Here is a 16,915-nt window from a genome sequence, read left to right as displayed (position 1 = left end):
TTCGTCTTCTGTTTATCGTTTTGCATTCTAAACCAGTAAGTGTAATTCAGTTCGGGGTAGGGGAAAAACCATGTTCAAACTTTTTGAATTAAATGAAAACATGTCAAAAGTGTGTACTTGAGACGCACTTCCCTGCTGAAGATGTAGTGTTATGCAAAAATTGTTGTACAGTTTTAAGAACTCACATTTAAAACATATTGCATTGTACTTATAAGAAGACACTGTGAGTAATAACAAGTAATGCAATTAATATAAAGAGAGTTTAATCAAATCAACATTTGTGAGTAGCTTTTGCATATGCAAGAATCAAAAAGGTTCTCTCATACAATTTTATAAAAGGTCTCAAGCATTTGAAAGTGATTTTGCAAAGTGTCCTTCACAACATTCCGAAATGGCACAGCTCATTCAAAGTGCTTCAAAGCGAATTTCAGGACAATCCTTTGCACCATTTATTTGTCCCTTTTCACGCACTCTGCTTTCGTTTCAATTGGATTTTAATCCTGTGAACATTTCCCCTTTTCCGGACTCGAAACATTTTCGTTCGCAACATGGCTTCCCCCGGCCCCTAGTTTCCGTGTCCATAGTCGTGGTGGCTGTTGTCGTCAGGTGTTCCCGATGGTCCAGATGGCTTAATAACGCCCATAGTTGGGTCCGAATCGGACGCCATCTCCGCCCAACTCGTCCAGGGCACCCATGGCACTCAGTTTCTGCAGCCAGGCGGCATTGGAGTTGCCGTTGGACACGCGTGGATTGTTGATGTTACTGTTGCTGCTGCTGCTTCCAACGGTGGCCTCATTGTGGAGACGCAGCTGTGGGTGTTGCTGCTGCTGCTGTTGTTGCTGCGGCTGCTGCTGCTGCTGTGGGTCCTCATTGCTCAACTCCAAAATCTGCAAACACAAAACGCAAGACGGGCAGAGAAAGATTTAAACACCGAGCTGTTGTTATGGTTGTTATAATTATCGTATAGTTGCTGTTGTTAACACGACTGGGCCCCCTGCCGCCTTGTGATGATGGAGTTAGTTATTTCAGAAATCTGTTGAAATCTTATTTATCCAACGTGGGAAGTTCGTCGCACATTTTTCGCTATCTGCTTATTTTTTGTTAATTTTAATTTTTCTTTTTGGCGCATCATTAAATCGAATGAACTTTATCTGTAACGACAAGGCGGCCTGCTTCTGTTGTCTGCATGGATTAACCCATTGCTTTCGTGAAGCCAAATTTTTACCTTTACTAAAAATTTTACTTCGCTGAATACTAGTTAAAATTGGTTATAACTTCAAATAGAAAATCGTTTGGATAAAAGTTGTGGTTTAGTGTGCATAAGCCAGTTGTCTTGTGTAATTAACTGCACTTTAATAGCTTCTTTAAAGTGGAAGTATTTAAAAGTATATGTGTTACCATCACCCATTCGAGACAACTAAGATATCTGAAAAATTCGAAGTATCTAGCGAGTTGGCTTCACTGCCATCCAAAATGGGTTAACCTGTCTGGGAGCATCTTAACTTGGCTACCAACTTTTGGCTTTTGGCTCCTCATCTCTGCTGCTGTGAGCGCACTGATGAACTGAATATGTGTTAATGGGGGGTATTGTCGTGTAATTATCAGCCGCCAACCTCTTTTCTGGCTACCTCTGTAAGCCCTGTCGCTTTTGCCCCTCTGGAGCTGAGATTTTGTCTTCTTTTTTTGGCCAAGACTGGTGATGATGTGTGAACAAACACAAACAACAGCAGATTAAGCGAGAAACCTAAAACAATTTCGCGCCAAGTAATTATTTTATTGCTAATTTGGAAAGAGAGAAAAAAAAAACAACAACATTTTGTTTATATTTTCGGACAGTTGGCAATATTTCCCTCCTTTCGATTTCCTTGACTTAAATGCCATTAATGGCCCAGCGGACTACAGTAAAGCGATGATGACTCTGGGATTGTTATCGCATTGCATCCGTCTCACAGGGGAGAGGGTGAGTTTTCCAGGGGTTGAGGGGTGGTGTCAGCTGGGTTCATCTCTCCCTTTTTTTTTTTTTCATTAAGGCAGTTTCATTTGGACAGTTTAATTTGAGAGTTGTCGTTAAGTGAAAAGTTATGTGATTTGTATTTGGACTCGACCTCGACTCCCTCTCGCTTTTCCAGCTACCTCTGTCTATTGCTGCGAATCGATCTCTTTTCCTCTTTCGACAAGGATTTGGTTTTAGCCGATTTGAAAGGGAGTTTGCACACACTTTATGAGTTTATTGCGAGGGGAAATCTTTGGGTGTTCAAGATGGGTTGTTTTGGGCTCGGCAATTTCTGCTCTGTGGAATGTGCCACTTGATGAGTGGTGGGATTTGTTGGCTAAGACATTTGTGGCAAGTGGCAAACGTAGGTTTCAAATAATTGGCATCAATTGGACATAATGTTGTGATGGGGAGCGACGGACAGTTGCCTTGGAGTGGCGAATTTTATAATAATGTTGCCATAATTCATTTCAAAAAAAGGGGTATAAACTGATTTAAATGTGTAAAGTTACTCCAAAATTTAATTTAATTTTTTCCATTTCTTAAAGAAGCTAATCAAACTTAATAAATTTAAGTCACTCAGTCATACCCACTTGAGTTCTACTCTGACCGCATTAAATTGTCTGCCTAATGGATTATGTTTAAGACCCCACTCATCTGTTCATTAAATTAACATTGAATCAAAAGCTCAAGTTCATCCTCAAATTAGTTTGAAGCCCCATAACCAATTATAAAGTTTACCCACGTACCATTTTGCAACCCCTGAGTCGACACAATTATAATCCAATATATCTCTAATAAGTCAAGAGCATTATGAAATTGTCATTTTGCACATTCTATAACACAAATTGCTTCTGGGAATTCCGTCCATCTCCATTGTCATCTCGGGCCAAAAGCCAAGGAGGATTTCGAGGGGATGTGGGTAGGTTGTGTCGTCCTGTTGACATCCATCCTGTGGAAGGCAATAAGCTAAAGGCCAAGTTATGTTCTCTCATGTCCCCAATGCTGCTGTTGCTCTCAGCCTTTCAGCCTCTCAGCCTCTCAGCTTCTCAGCTACTCAGGTTCAATGCATTATTGTGTGTCAAGTGTTTTCATTTCGCATTCTGCTTGTTTTTCCACCGACTGCCGCCTGTCTTCAGAGTGACGTAGTCAAGTCAACCTTCATCAGCGGCAAATGCGACCACGTCACCGTCATTATTTGCTATTTGACATTTGATTTCCCTTTTCTTTTGCTCGCTCTCATACTTTTTGCCATGCTTTATTTTTCTGCTCGGCTTTTTTGTCCAAACATGGTCTTCTCTTGGTCTCTGGTTTTTGGTCTTTGTCTGCGCGACGTCAGCGACTTATCGATTTGCAGGGACCATGACTCAGAAAAGAGGCTGCAAAGGGGTTGAGAGCCATGAACATCATGAACATTCAGGAACAAATTTGGTCTAGAAGCCTGGACCGGAAATTCTTGATCAATCTTCGTTCATAAATTAAATTTGCGCTGTCATGGATTGCCTATTAATGGGTAGTGTTAAATATTTGGCTAACAACCCACATTTTGGCACGAAAAATATATGTGAAAATAATACAGCATATGTATATTACATATATAACGCATTCTCTGTATCTTCAGTTCTATGGCTTATGTTTCAACGGAGTTTTTTTCAGTGCCGAAGCTTTCTGCTACAAATACTCAATTCGATGGTAGACAAACAGTTGCAGTTGGGCATTTTGTAGGCTAAAGTTGCGCTGACTTGCAGCTGCAGTGGATTTGTGCACATCCAAAGGCAGTTAAGTGGGGCTTCCTCGCCGAATCCCCTGGTGAGCCCCGATCCCCCGATTCCGCGGTTCCTCGATTCCTACACTCCTAGTTGAGCCGCATTTTTGTGTCTTGGTTGCGAAAAAGAACAGGAAACTGTGCCGAAAAAAAAAACTACGGACGCACACATAAAGTAACAACAACTACCGCGGTGGCGGCGAATCAAAAATTGTGCAAAAGATGAGGTGCCCGGCATGCAAGTGTTGGCCAAGTTGGCGATTGTAGCCGAGCAGGCTCCTCCGTGGATGGGGTTAAAAAGAAGAAGAAACGCTTGCGAAATATGTAAAAATATTTCTGAAATGGTTTGCAGACGCACAAGTAACCGCAGCAGCGCCAGGAGATTGAAACAAGAAAGAGCAAAAGAGTGGTGGTGCGGTTAGCAGGAATCTTCGGTGGAATGATTGGGGCCGTGGCCGAGGGACCTGTGTAACCTTATATCCGAGACTATGACGTAACCTCCATTCCATTCCATTCCATTCAATTCCACTCAACTCCACTCCACTCCAAGCCATAAGTGACCAAAAACAAAACACCAAAATCTTCGAAAAAGAAAAAAACCAAAAGGTAGAAACGCACGAAAACAAAAACAAGTCGAAAATAAAACCTCAATAATTGGCGACATAATTGCAACTTAATACCACGCTTTGGCTCTCTTTTCATTTAGTTAATTATATTGACAGCGCACCAAAAATGCCAATGCACAAAACTCGGCTGAAGATACCCATCGCACACACTCACTCAGATACACTGAAGAAATGCTCAATAATGGATCATTTTTAAATGGCGATCCATTAAAGCGTCAATGATAAATGCGAAATGATAGCAGCATAATTCAGCACTCTATTAATTAAGGCATGGACCATTTAGCAGTAATTATGAACACAAATATTTATGAAAACCACTCTGCAATTAGTCTAAATCATATCTACAAACCTAACTCAATATCGCGCGATTTAAACTGGTGTGGGATATATTTTTAAAAATAGGTTATTTAATACATTAAAGCGTTGCTTTTAATTAAAAACAAATGTCGTCTGTCTTTCTGTTTATCCAAATACATTTGTATACCTAAATATTGCGACTGAATCTAAATACTTTTTTCAGTATTTTTACTATCTATAAAGTATTTAGAGTTTAGATTTCACTATAAATAAATAGAAATATTGGTGCTTCTTGTAATTATTAGGCGCATTAATAAATATGCGCAACCAAACTCCGTGAATTCCTCGCAATGTTATTCCCAATTTCGCCCAGTGTACAATTGCTCACCTGCAGCATCAGTTCACGCAACTTGTCCAAATCGTCGCCATGCGACCTTGTCGGCAGGTAACGTCCATCGACCAGATGCGATGGAACGACCAGGAGGAACACCGTCATCCAAACCAAGAGCCACCTGTGTCCACTTCCACTTCCACTGCCAACTCCAATTCCAGTTCCCTGCCTCCGTGGCACTCCCATTGTTGTCCTGGTGGGGGGCGTACTGGATTCAAGGGGCGTGGCAACGGGCTGCAAGGAGTGAAAGGCAAGTGTGTGTGTGAACCCCTTGCAACATTGCAAAAGACGAAGACAATTGCAGGATGTGTAATTGGCATGGCTCTGCCGATGGCTTTTAAGGTGGGGTCGCAGTGGGAATAAAAACAAACCAGAAATGCATCTCACAGACTCACAGATGGCAGGGAATCGAGTGACTGATAATTTATTTCCGATGACTGAAGGAGGAGGCACATCCATTGGGACTTCTATTAAATTACTCATAAATCTTGAAAGCATCCATTTGAAGCTTATCTCTTGGGAATCTATTATTAATTTGTTAAGTTTGGCTTGTGTTATTGAGATCAATTTGAAAGCTGTTGGTGTGGAATTAGTCCAGATTTATCAAAAGGCTGTACGTTTTCTTATATTTCACAATTATATGAAACCATGAAACTAATAAATATTCTACAACTTTAACTTTAACTTCTTTGTCTCGTTCCCTTTTCCCTTATATTTCTTCTGAAGTGGCGCCTTTAAAAAATTCAATTTAAATGTAATTCGCGTTTTCCTGGCTGCGCAGTAATAATAAAACTGCAGTCACTGGAGCCACTTGGTTTGTTTACCCAATCGAAAGAGGATTACACAATGCTCGAAATTTATGATTATGGCACTGACACTGAAACCAGAAGCGAAGGCAACTGGTACATCTGCACCTGCAGCCCGCTGTGACTCACGGTTTGCGTTTTTCGATGGAGTTTCAAGTTTCGGAGTTTCTCAGTTGTCCTGGCGCGAGTGGGAGGATGAGGATTGTGTTCTAACAACGTCACGTAGCGAATGTGTTTTGTTCGGCGAAGTTGTGGAGACCCCGAGCGATGTTGTGAACTAGGATAACAATGTAAGTTTAAGCCAAGCTGCGTGCCGACATTTGTATTTATAGCCAAAATTGCGGCACTGGCCGAGATTTGGAGATGACGCCAGGACGCCGCCGTCGCCTTCAACCACGGCCCGGATATTCCGCCCTACGAATGCGCTACGCCCCTATGGGGAATTCGAATTAGCCTTTGGTTTGTCCTGTCTCTGAAGCCGAGCTCTTTTCCCATTTCACTTTTAGTGCGCGCGCAGCGTCGGCAAAAGCCAACGAAAGTGCCAAACAACAACATCCTATCCATATCATTGTCACCACACACTCGTTTACATGTGCCTGTGGTTGTGACTGTGGCTGTGACGGTGGCTGTGCGCGACCGTGTTTGTGTGGCCTCGCATTTCTATTGTCCTGTTCTCGGGCGTCATCATCATAATACGTATACGCCCAGTCATACCAGCATCCCGAACAGCCAGCTTCATCTGGCGAAATGGTTTCGCTTGGCCAACTTTCATGGTTAAGTTGCTGCGGGTTTTAGTGGGTTGTTCTTGTCATCGCGGTAATGGGTGTTGAGGCAGCAAGTGGGTATATAGGGGAAACTGAAATAAATACTTCGCCTGGTCAAAGATAATATTTAAATTCGAAATAACTATTGCCATGCTAACACAAGAATATTTCATTGATAGGCATCGCTGTTTTATGTACAAGTTGCGTATACTAAGCCCTCTCAAAAGGTAAAAACAAACAGTTTTGGCAAAGAAATTGATAAGAATAAAAATATGATTCTATTACAGGGTATCTCTCAGTCCGAGAACTTTATTAACGCACTCGAAGTTGCTGCTGGTAGTTGCTGTTGCGACTGCCGTCGTCATGGCTGCAATTGTTGATATTGCGGGCGTCAATAAATGCCCCAGTCCTCGGAGCTACGACTTTGGTTAACGTTAACTGGAGCCCAGCACTCAATTGTTATGGTCTTCCTCAGCGCTGCTGGGATATGTGCGGCTGGCCATGGTGGCTATCTGTGGTGTCGGTGAAATGGACCATTTGTATACCACGCACGACCGATAGCCCGAAATTTTTGATATAGCGCAGTTTTGTGTAGCTATTGCTGTGATTGAATACGTGACGGGCATGGGAAGTAGGCCAGTTTCGGGCAGGGCAAGGGTTTTAAACGACCCCGACTGGATGGGGGAATACTAGTAGCAATATGCTCATTCATATCCACCCTACGCCACCTCTCAGCTGCTGGTTAATTTATGGCCCTTCGCATGTAAACGCTTTATGAAAGAGACCAAATTGTGGATGCCCATTGCGTTCTGGGTGTGTTATAAAACTCGAAAAAAAAGGAAAAACAATTACTCAAAATATGAAATAATCAATTCACCCTATGCGGGAATTGAACCCATGACTTCCAAATGGGCGAAGTAAATGAAATTTACTTTGCGTTGCCCTAGGCTGAAAGCTTTTAAAAGCTCTACTTTGAGCTCATCGAAATATGATGTTCGTATTGGGATTTTCAGTACACGAAGTTACGAAGCATCGGTGGTTCAGTGGTAGAATGCTCGCCTGCCACGCGGGCGGCCCGGGTTCGATTCCCGGCCGATGCAAACATAATTTTTATTTTCTTTTAATTTATTTTTTGTACAAATTTTGCTAATTTCCTTTGTTTGAATAATCTATGACTAAACTGAAGCATTCATATTTTAGCAACACTGTTGTTGAGATTTATCAAACAGTCAGTAATTGTTTTGGGGCTTCCCCATCGGCCTTTTGGCAATCTAATAAATCATGATTTAACTGACCACCTGAAATTGATTCCACCACATTTCGTTTCATTGCGAGATGAAGGTAATTGTTACCGATTTTATTGTTTTACATTTTGTTCACCGTATTTTCAAGCAAGACTATAATTTCAAGCAACTAAATTTCAAGTTAGTTTGTGTATTTTTTATAAATCCTTTTATGGCAAATTATATATCACGAAAAACATATGAAGGTAATTAAATGCAGCTTTATTTATTTAGGCATTGTGTTATTTTGTTCATTTTTTAGGATATAAAGTGACCTTCCCTTGAAAATAATCCTAATTTACTTTTGCATGAGCATTTTTAAAAATTCAAAAGTCAAATAGAAAATAACCCATTTATCTTTGCATTTTATATATAGCTAAACTGGCTTCCAAATTAGTTAACCCAAGCTAATATCTCAGATACACGGGTTATATTCTATACTGTGTGCTAATTGAAATGCTATTATACAGTGTTCCGAGTACCAAATTTCATATTTAATGTTTGCATAGACTTTATTCACTTGAATCGTTTTACAATTACGTTTACAATTACCGTACAACAAAAATGGAGGCTGAGTAATATCGCATGGTGATGGAGGGGATACAGAGAATAGTGGAGATATACATATGGCTCGGATAAAATCTTAACTATGTGTAGAATTGATCTTAACTAGAGCTACCGATTAGGGCTTACGTAAGGTCTACTTAACGACAACTAAAATACATTCAGTGGCATTCTACCTACAATTACTGGTCTCAATTACATTTATCAATTGTTTATTTATTAATTGCTCAGAGTCAGGTAATCTAGGGATTACATCTACAGACACAGCACGAAGGAAACAGGAACCAATCCATAAAAATGCCCTTACAATCGTTATCAGGATCGTAGGCGAGTAATCTATGCCATTTGTATTTCTGCTCGCATCCACACTCGCCCTCACATCGTGGAGTTTGCGTATTGCTGAAAATATTAAGGGCATAATTAGACATTTGGGTTGGTGCTAAATTATTTAGTTAGTACTAACCTGCAAACCTCCTGGTGAATCGCCTGCTCGAAATGTTGAGTATTTACGATGGCTCTGATTTTGCCCGCTGAGTTCGATGCCCAATACGGTGTGACAATTTCAATCTTCGACTCACAGGCATCGAGTCTTCCAGTGCCCGAACTACCATTCTTATTTGCAGGTGGCCTATTGGCATTAGTGTTTCCGTTGCCACTTCCTCCGGCAGATCCACCTCGATTTCGACTTCCTCCGGCGGCAGCTTGGCGTTTCTTCCGCAGTTCGCCAAAGTAACTATCTCCGGCTTCGACGGTCTCCCCGGCATTGGCAGCAAATGCTCCGGGTGGTATGAATATATCCGGCTCGTCTATGAAGCGACGTTTACGCACCTTGGCTTGTTGTCTGCCACCTCCTCCGCCAGGACCCTCCATGTTCATCTCAAAGTCTCCGTACATGCGTCGCATCAGTGCCTTGTTGTCGTCTATGAATCGTTCAATCTTGTCACTAAAATAAGAAGGGGTTGTTAGTTGTATGTTTTACAAAAATTAAAATGTATTATTTGGTTTAAATAATATATATATTGATTTAGGTGTACGCCGTAAAAAAACGTTTTTAATGAGGAAGTTACAATGGAAATTAAAGTACTTCAAATAAAGATGCAAAATACTTTGCCCAATCAGGTGATTCACTGAAAAGATTTATCTTAAATACCCATAGTCATTTGAAAATAATAATTGATTTGAAAAGGTTCATAACGAAGATGAAATAAGGTCAAAACTCATGCTAAATAGTAATTAAAATTTAATTAGGAAAACTAAATTATCAATTTTCGAACATTAATATCTTCTTAGCACAAAATGTGGCGACTGTGGCGAATGTTAATGAACTTTGGAATAAATATCGTTGAAAGTCTAACTTTTTGGCGTTGCTTTCAGCCTAGTGATGAAATTCATGCTAATTTTACGTGCCTATGCTAATGAGAACCGTTAACCATGTCACTTTAGAACAGTCATCCGGATTAAATGTGATTCAGATCAGTTTCTGCGCCAATAAAGAGACTAGTAAAGGAAAACCACAGAAACGCAAACATCCTTGACTTAATCAAGAGAACGTATTCGCTGCAAAGTTTTACGACTGTTCCAAGGGAAATACCAATATACCATTTCCACCCGGGATTTCCCATATCCCAAAAATAGAGAACAATGGCTACTTACATGGGATAACTATTGCCGGCCGTGGGGCAGAACAGTTGATGATATCGCTTGATGCACGGCACTCCCTTGATGACATCGCCGCGCACATCCAGTCCCAAAGCCACCGACAAAGCCGTCCACCAGATCTAAATTAACCAGAGATATACGATGGTCAGTTCGGGCGATAAGTATTTACTATTTAGCATTGAAAAAGGCAATTGAGTTGGCGGCGGGGTACTGAGCCTCAGATTGGAATTGAAATGGCGACCATAACAAATTATGGCCGGGGTGTGAAAATGACTCAAGTAAGTCATAAACATAAAAGTTCGTTTTATATTCGAAAATAAGAAGATAAGAAGGGTGTTGGCGTGGCGAACGGTGTCGTATAGAGTTGGATTTTGGGATTAAGCTTACTCGAGCCGCCATGCGCCGATTTTCAATATCAATCTCACTCTTCTTTCGTCGTCATCAACATCATCACACCTCTTAATGAAACGAACTCGCACGACCTTCGTGTGCAAAAAAACAAAAAAAAAAGAAAATAAAACCGAAATGAAACACAAAATCGTCAAAGTTATTTCCGCAAATGAACAAACTCGATCGATATCGAGAGTACACTGTAGCAAATCAGGAAAACTAGAACTCACTAAAAACTGTCAATTAAAATTCTGAATACTTTTAATATAAATATAACATAAATAGAAATAGAGCGCACACAAGTGATTTGTGGTTTCTACATTATTTTTGTGATCTATATTTTCCGCAGTGTGCTAATTAAAGTGCGCGCGTGCTCAGAACCTCGTACCCGTACCTCCCAACCCATCGATCCGGAATCTCGCTCCATACTTACCGGGATCTGTAGGAACGATCCGTTGTTGAGTTTCGGATAGGAGAAGAGCGGCACCACTGGAACCGTGCCGTTCTTCAAGTAGATTGGTCCCTGGATGGGCGTCACCGTGGGCACCTGATTGTTATTCGACTTATCTGTGAACGGAATGTAAATGGATTCGTAAATGAAGTGGAAATGGAAATTGGAGTGCTTTTAAATGACTGCTGTTTCAGCGGTGATTCATGGCAAGGACGGCGGAATTTCTGTATCCGTGGCCGTTGTCACTGCATTAATCAGCCCCGGTTAAACCCAAAAAGAGCTGGCATTGCAACTGCAAGTGCACTCGCTCGGTGTCTGCATACAAATCGCACTGCAGTTGACACTTGCATGTATAAATTTCATGTCTGCCTGGCATTTGTAATGCCCAGATCCGGATCTGGGCGCAGACAGAAACTTTCCCTTTTATAGCCGTACTGCAGGATGCAAAACGGGTTGCAGAATGCCAAAAAGGGAGCATACAGTGCAAAAACTTATTTCCTTTAAATGTTACTAAAACTAAATCTGAGATGGGTGGATGTTCCTTAAACGTACCTTATTATTATGCTATGAATATTTTATTTTTTCGCTAATTTATAATTTATAGCCCACATCGGAAAATTGTATTACGAATCAAAGTTAGGAAATTATTGAGTAAAAATAATATTTAACAAATATTTTTTATAACGTGCTGTGAACAAACATCAATATACTTTTTCTGTAAGCATTTCCTATCTATATTTAGTACCATAATTTCTCGCAGTGTACAGATCTCATGTCACTTTCAGCTAATGAGAAATTCTTTGGCAGGTTGTGAAATAGATTCTTTGTTTCTGCCCACTGATCTTTGGTTCAGATCGCATCTTTTATGATATTTTTCTGCCTGCACAAAGGTGAAAACCCAGTGTTGAGTACTTGAGTGCCTTGCCAAGACATCGAGCGACCCAAACTAGTATCTGAGTTTGGGTCTTGCGTGCGCACGTCTTCTTCATATGAGAGCTGGTTCATGAGCTCGGCCCCTTGCCCCGCATTTTGTGAGATTGAAACGCGACTTCTTGCATAATAGCCCCGTAACCGAGTTGAGTACTTGAGGTCTCAAGTCTGGCAGGTTGCTGGCTGGCTAATGCCTCGACAACTCGCAGATTGAGATTCAGATTGAGATGAAGATGGAGATGGAGAGGCAGAAACAAAGAGGCGCCACAAGCTAGACCGAAAGTGAAACATCCGAAAAAGTGAAGCGCCGCTGACAGTTTTCCAAGAGGACAACAAGGGCAGCACATTCAGATACGAAGATACGTACATAGATAGGTAGATACTTGAGCCGTTAGATAGGCGGTCTTAGATACAGATACACCCCGGCACAACATAAATCGTGATGCGTGCCAGCCTGTTAGTTGCTATAAAAGTCAAACACTGGCCATTACTGTCTTGAAAGTGACCTTGCCGATCGGTTTGTAGACCTTTGACCTTGTCGCCGTTGCTCGTTGCTTGTGCGCTGTTTACCCCACAGGTTTGTTATTTGTTATAGTTGTTCCGCGATCTTGTGCAGAAGTTGCTCTCAATTGGAAAGATACACAAAAACAAGTAGCAGGCGAAACCACAGAAATTAACATGACTTTCAGCGCCCGTCTTTCGGATCGTGTGCAAACGTGGGACTCTTTGCCGCTTATCTCTGTGAATCTACGTGCTCCACATTCACACTACACATATTTCTTGACTAAGAAGCAAACAATTTAAGCCACCAACATTTGGTTTGTTTTAAATTGTTAATTGTTTAGATTGCCATCTCGGTGAATCAGGAAACACTCGAACTGGAATGTACTCAGAAGAGTGATACGAGCAAATCTCGGGAATTTCTTTTGGATGAATGAGGAAGTGATTCTCGGACTCTTCAACTAAAGTTCTACAAAGTTAATTCTGTCACATTTATGTTGCTTAATTTATTATGCAATCAAATACATTTAATTAATGTCCGCTTGAGTCACTTTTACGAGGGGTAGTTAAGCATTCCACATAGAATTTTTTCTGGTTGACAAGTTGGCATATACAATTTACTCCTTAGCCTTAAAACTTAGATACCTGTTTATCTCAAGTGGTCAAATGTTCCAAAAAAAAAAAGGACTATACATCTAATCCCACTAACTATCTTAAATGCTAATTTTTTTAGTACTTGCGCTGTAAGCCGTATTGGCACTCACCGTTCTCTTGTCCTTCGTAGAACTGCCCTTCCTCCTCTCCCTCCTCCTCCTCATCATCGTCGCCCTCCTCCACGTCGTAGTCCAGAACGGCGTGTACCTGAGTCCTGGATCCCTGTCCAGCCTGAACCCGTGTGAATCCTGGTGCTCGTTCCGGATAATTCTCCGGCGGAGCAACTCCGTATGTCTCGGCTGGTTGAGCCTCCGGCTTGGTCGGTCTGGACCTTTGGGGTGGGGGTGCAGGTGGTGGTTGCTGCTGTTGCGAAGGCGGTGGTTGTTGCGGCTGCGGCTGCTGCTGCCTGCTGCCAAAGCTGGTAATACTAAAGCTGCCGCTGTTCTTAGTAAAAGTGGCACTGGCACTGCCATGTGCATTGAAGTATTGCTTCTGTTGCGGCTGCTGCTGCTGCTGCGGCGGCTGTGCTTGCTGTCCGGGATATCGGGAGTACGATCCTTCCGCCGGACCCCGGCCACTTGTATGAGTCTGTGTCAGCTGGATGGAACTTTCGCCCGTGGTGCTGCTCGAACTTGACCTGGAACTGGTGCTCTGGAAGGATACGCTGTTGTCATGCTGATCCTGCTGCTGGTGCTGTTGCTGTGTTTGTTGATGCTGCTGCTGCTGCGTTTGCTGCACCTGCTGGATGTGGTAAACGGAATTCCGGACAGCATTCGGCGCTGTCGGTGGCAAGTAAGCGTTGCCCTGCTTGCGTCGCCCAGCGGTATTTTGATATTGATAACCGCCTGATTGTGGCGGCGCGTAGGGATTGTTCTTAAAGAACTCCGGATCGGCGGCTGCCTCTGCGGGAGTCTGCTGCTGGTGGTCAGCCGGCGAGTAAAGCAGATTGTTGGTGTTGCTGGCCAACTGGTGGATTGGATGCAGGGGGGCTATGGTGACTCCCCAGGGCTGGCCCAGTGCACCGAAGGGCAGCGAGAAATTGGTCAGAGCCATGGGAGTGCGAAATATGCGTGCGCTCTCAGTTCGCAAACGAAAGACTTAAGCGACAAACTTGATCCGGCCGCGCAAGCGACATCATCTAGAACAGATCATCGCACGGAAATCGATGGCGCGCGCTCTCGAAATTGATTTATGCAAAAATAACAAATCAGTCAGATCAGCTCCCGCTTCCCACCCCTGGCAATAATGGCAATCACACACACTGGCAATCACAGAATATCAACACACTCATACACACACGCGTCGATCGGCGGTCTATGTCGTGCATATATATATATACGGCGATATTAAGGTATGTGCAAACGATGTTGTTGTTATTAAATAACTTAAGCGCGAACTTTTTCTCCGGTGCCCGGTCCGCGTGTGTGCTAAAAAACCATTCACGACAAGCTGACAATCGAGACTGAGCCGTTCTCGCCGTGCGCCTTAAAAACAAACTTAATGGGTGGAAAATGTTTCAACTCTCGAAATTTTTAAATCTCCGACTTTAAACATTGCGCTCAGCTCCCTCAATCTCGGAATCTGGCTAAGAGCGAGCTCTCGGCGATACTGAGTTGCGTTTTTATCTGTCGTTTTTCGGTTTCTGCTGAATGGCAATCGAAAAATAAAACAAAACCGGAAAATATTCGATACTGAGTTAATCGAAGAGCAAATGCTCTTAGATGTCGAAATAACTAAAAATATAATTTAAATGAATTTTTTCCAAGATGTACAGAAATGTTCTCCATTTCTAAAAACCTTAGTAAAATAAGTTATAATATGAAACCCTAAAAACTTATAAGAAATAAATGTAATCAAATTTTCTTATTAAGGTGAAGTTATTATTGGAATGTACATATATAGAGCACATATTTTTGGAGTTTGTCTGATGATTGATAGACTAACCCAATAAATTTAAATAATTTATTTCAATCATCTCAAAAGTGAACCTAAAGTTGTTGACAGTTACTGCATATCAGCATTAAGGTGTTTTATTATTTTTGGCTTAATGTTTTCATTAGGAAATGGGTTTATCTTCTGGCATAGTTAAGAGCTGGTTTGTATATTAAAATCGCTAAACTTAATGCGCTAAATTTCCTTTGAAGTTAGTTAATTAAAGAAGACAGTATACTAATTAAGTTAGGCGCACATCTGAAATTAACCGAGAAAGCCAAATACAAATTATAGTATACCTTTAGGTATACCTTTACCGAGGGAATCTTCTTCGACAGGTGCCGACGGCATCCCTCAAAGTGGGATTAGGTTGATGTTGATGAGAACCCCGTTTAGCTGGCATTAGTGACCTAGGTCAATGCCTGGATGCGTCGTCATGGGCTGGTATACATTTTAGTGGCTTTTGCCGAGAAACGCATATTAATCACAGTAACCAAGTCGAAAACACCAACGACGTCTGCGATGTTTTATTTCACATCGAAGGCAATGAAAAGCAAAAGTATATTTAAAGTGGGCTTTCAAAACTGGTTGTGAAGAGCATCGCGGGTCGAGCTGTTACACACATGACTGCCATCCAAAGAGAGTGGCTAGTGGGAGACCCTCCGTAGGGTTCTCCCCATCTCCATGACCATATCTCTGCGGTTATCTCACACTCTCTTAGCCAGGTGAAACAGTGGCCAGTGGCTAGTGGCTACGGCTACAGGGCGGGATCAGCGGGGTTATGTGCTGGTAATTTGAAGTGTGTCGAGTGCATCGGGCGATGAGCAAATGGATGGCGGCGATGATGATGCTATTAATGAATGACTCGGTGTATATATCATCTAAGCGATGGAGGTGTGGTCTTGTCAACGTCATAGATCTCGGTTCAATGCGTCCACTTTGCATATTAGCACCTCGCAAATTGGAGCTCCCGGCCTGTAGACAGCCGGAAACGGATGCAACTAATGGATAGAACAGCCTCAGCGTGCGATGATCTTATCTTGGGCATGATTTTTTCTGGGAAAAACGCCCTTTAATGGTGTCTCCTGTTTGATGGATGAATCAGTTCCGAGTGGGGAATTTTTCTGATGTAGGATATGCGGTAACTCACTTGACCTGTAGGCGATTCTTTTGCCCTGGTCCCCTTTTCAGGGTCGCACGCGGTGTCTTGAGCCACTTTTCCTTTTTTCGCATTCTTACATGCAAATAAGTCACTTAAACTGTAACACTTGGGTTTGGCCAGCTGCTGTGTACATGAGCACTGAGGAAAATTACACGAAAATTGCAAAGAAAAATAATATATAAACCGATTTTTAAAAAGTGCAAGTATAAAAATCCTATGTTATTATATACTAGTTTTAATTTACTATTTCCATTTTAAGGGGATCTTGTGATTTGAATTTCCGTATTTTTCTCAATGTAATGTTGAGTGCTGACCAAGTCATAACCATAACCATGGCCGTGGCCAGGCCTTTGTTCTATTGGAGCTGCTGCTGACCAAGCCCAACAAATATTGCATATTTTCATAAAAGCCAGGGACGGAAAGTGAACTATATAATAAAGAAGTTGGTTAAATATTTTTACATATTAAAAGAAAACGTTAAAGGTAAAGGTGTGTATAAATAAGTAATAAATGTAATAAATATTATAATTAACTTAATGGACTAGAAAACTTAATAGACTTTGGAAAATATGAACTTCCTATCCTACATGGCGTCCCTGGTTTTCTTCCGTTTGACTATAATACCCATTAAAATGTTTTAAAACGTTTCCCATTAAAGGGAGCTAGTGATTCATCCAAAACACTGGCACTTCCTGCCCGTCCCTAGTCTCTCACTTCAAATGCTGCAAGCCCAGATGCAATTTGAAC

At 41.8% G+C, this 16,915-nt stretch overlaps 2 protein-coding genes and 1 non-coding gene across 3 annotated transcripts; 1 reads left to right on the top strand and 2 right to left on the bottom strand.

Annotated features, from left to right (window-relative positions):
• Positions 1-6,191, bottom strand: LOC120449455 (myb-like protein AA). Its single transcript, XM_039631931.2, has 3 exons — positions 6,008-6,191; positions 5,070-5,306; positions 1-887 (listed from the first exon to the last, which is right to left on the bottom strand). Exons 2-3 carry the CDS (start codon positions 5,256-5,258, stop codon positions 630-632), a joined length of 447 nt encoding a protein of 148 aa, XP_039487865.1. The 5' UTR covers positions 5,259-5,306; positions 6,008-6,191; the 3' UTR covers positions 1-629.
• Positions 6,192-7,671: 1,480 nt separating this feature from the next.
• Trnag-gcc lies at positions 7,672-7,742 on the top strand. The gene has a single exon. It is a non-coding gene; the product is annotated as a tRNA-Gly (tRNA).
• Positions 7,743-8,418: 676 nt separating this feature from the next.
• Positions 8,419-14,494, bottom strand: LOC120449381 (protein spaetzle 3-like). The gene is made up of 5 exons (XM_039631820.2): positions 13,185-14,494; positions 10,972-11,105; positions 10,143-10,267; positions 8,953-9,432; positions 8,419-8,888 (listed from the first exon to the last, which is right to left on the bottom strand). The coding sequence occupies exons 1-5, from the start codon at positions 14,125-14,127 to the stop codon at positions 8,732-8,734; spliced, it is 1,839 nt and encodes a 612-aa protein (XP_039487754.2). The 5' UTR covers positions 14,128-14,494; the 3' UTR covers positions 8,419-8,731.
• Positions 14,495-16,915: the final 2,421 nt, after the last annotated feature.

Source organism: Drosophila santomea, chromosome 2L, assembly GCF_016746245.2.
Source record: "Drosophila santomea strain STO CAGO 1482 chromosome 2L, Prin_Dsan_1.1, whole genome shotgun sequence".
NCBI lineage: Eukaryota > Metazoa > Arthropoda > Insecta > Diptera > Drosophilidae > Drosophila > Drosophila santomea.
Note: the sequence above shows the minus strand (reverse complement) of the source record. Positions and strands in the feature narration are given on the sequence as shown.

Excerpts from the sequence above, each read along its gene's own strand:
- LOC120449455 (XM_039631931.2), bottom strand. The coding sequence starts at position 5,258 with ATGGGAGTGCCACGGAGGCAGGGAACTGGAATTGGAGTTGGCAGTGGA. Across the intron at positions 888-5,069 it reads TGCGTGAACTGATGCTGCAG|ATTTTGGAGTTGAGCAATGA; the intron begins GTGAGCAATTGT and ends TTGTGTTTGCAG.
- LOC120449381 (XM_039631820.2), bottom strand. The coding sequence starts at position 14,127 with ATGGCTCTGACCAATTTCTCGCTGCCCTTCGGTGCACTGGGCCAGCCC. Across the intron at positions 10,268-10,971 it reads GATCGTTCCTACAGATCCCG|ATCTGGTGGACGGCTTTGTC; the intron begins GTAAGTATGGAG and ends TGGTTAATTTAG. Across the intron at positions 9,433-10,142 it reads GCCGGCAATAGTTATCCCAT|TGACAAGATTGAACGATTCA; the intron begins GTAAGTAGCCAT and ends TTCTTATTTTAG.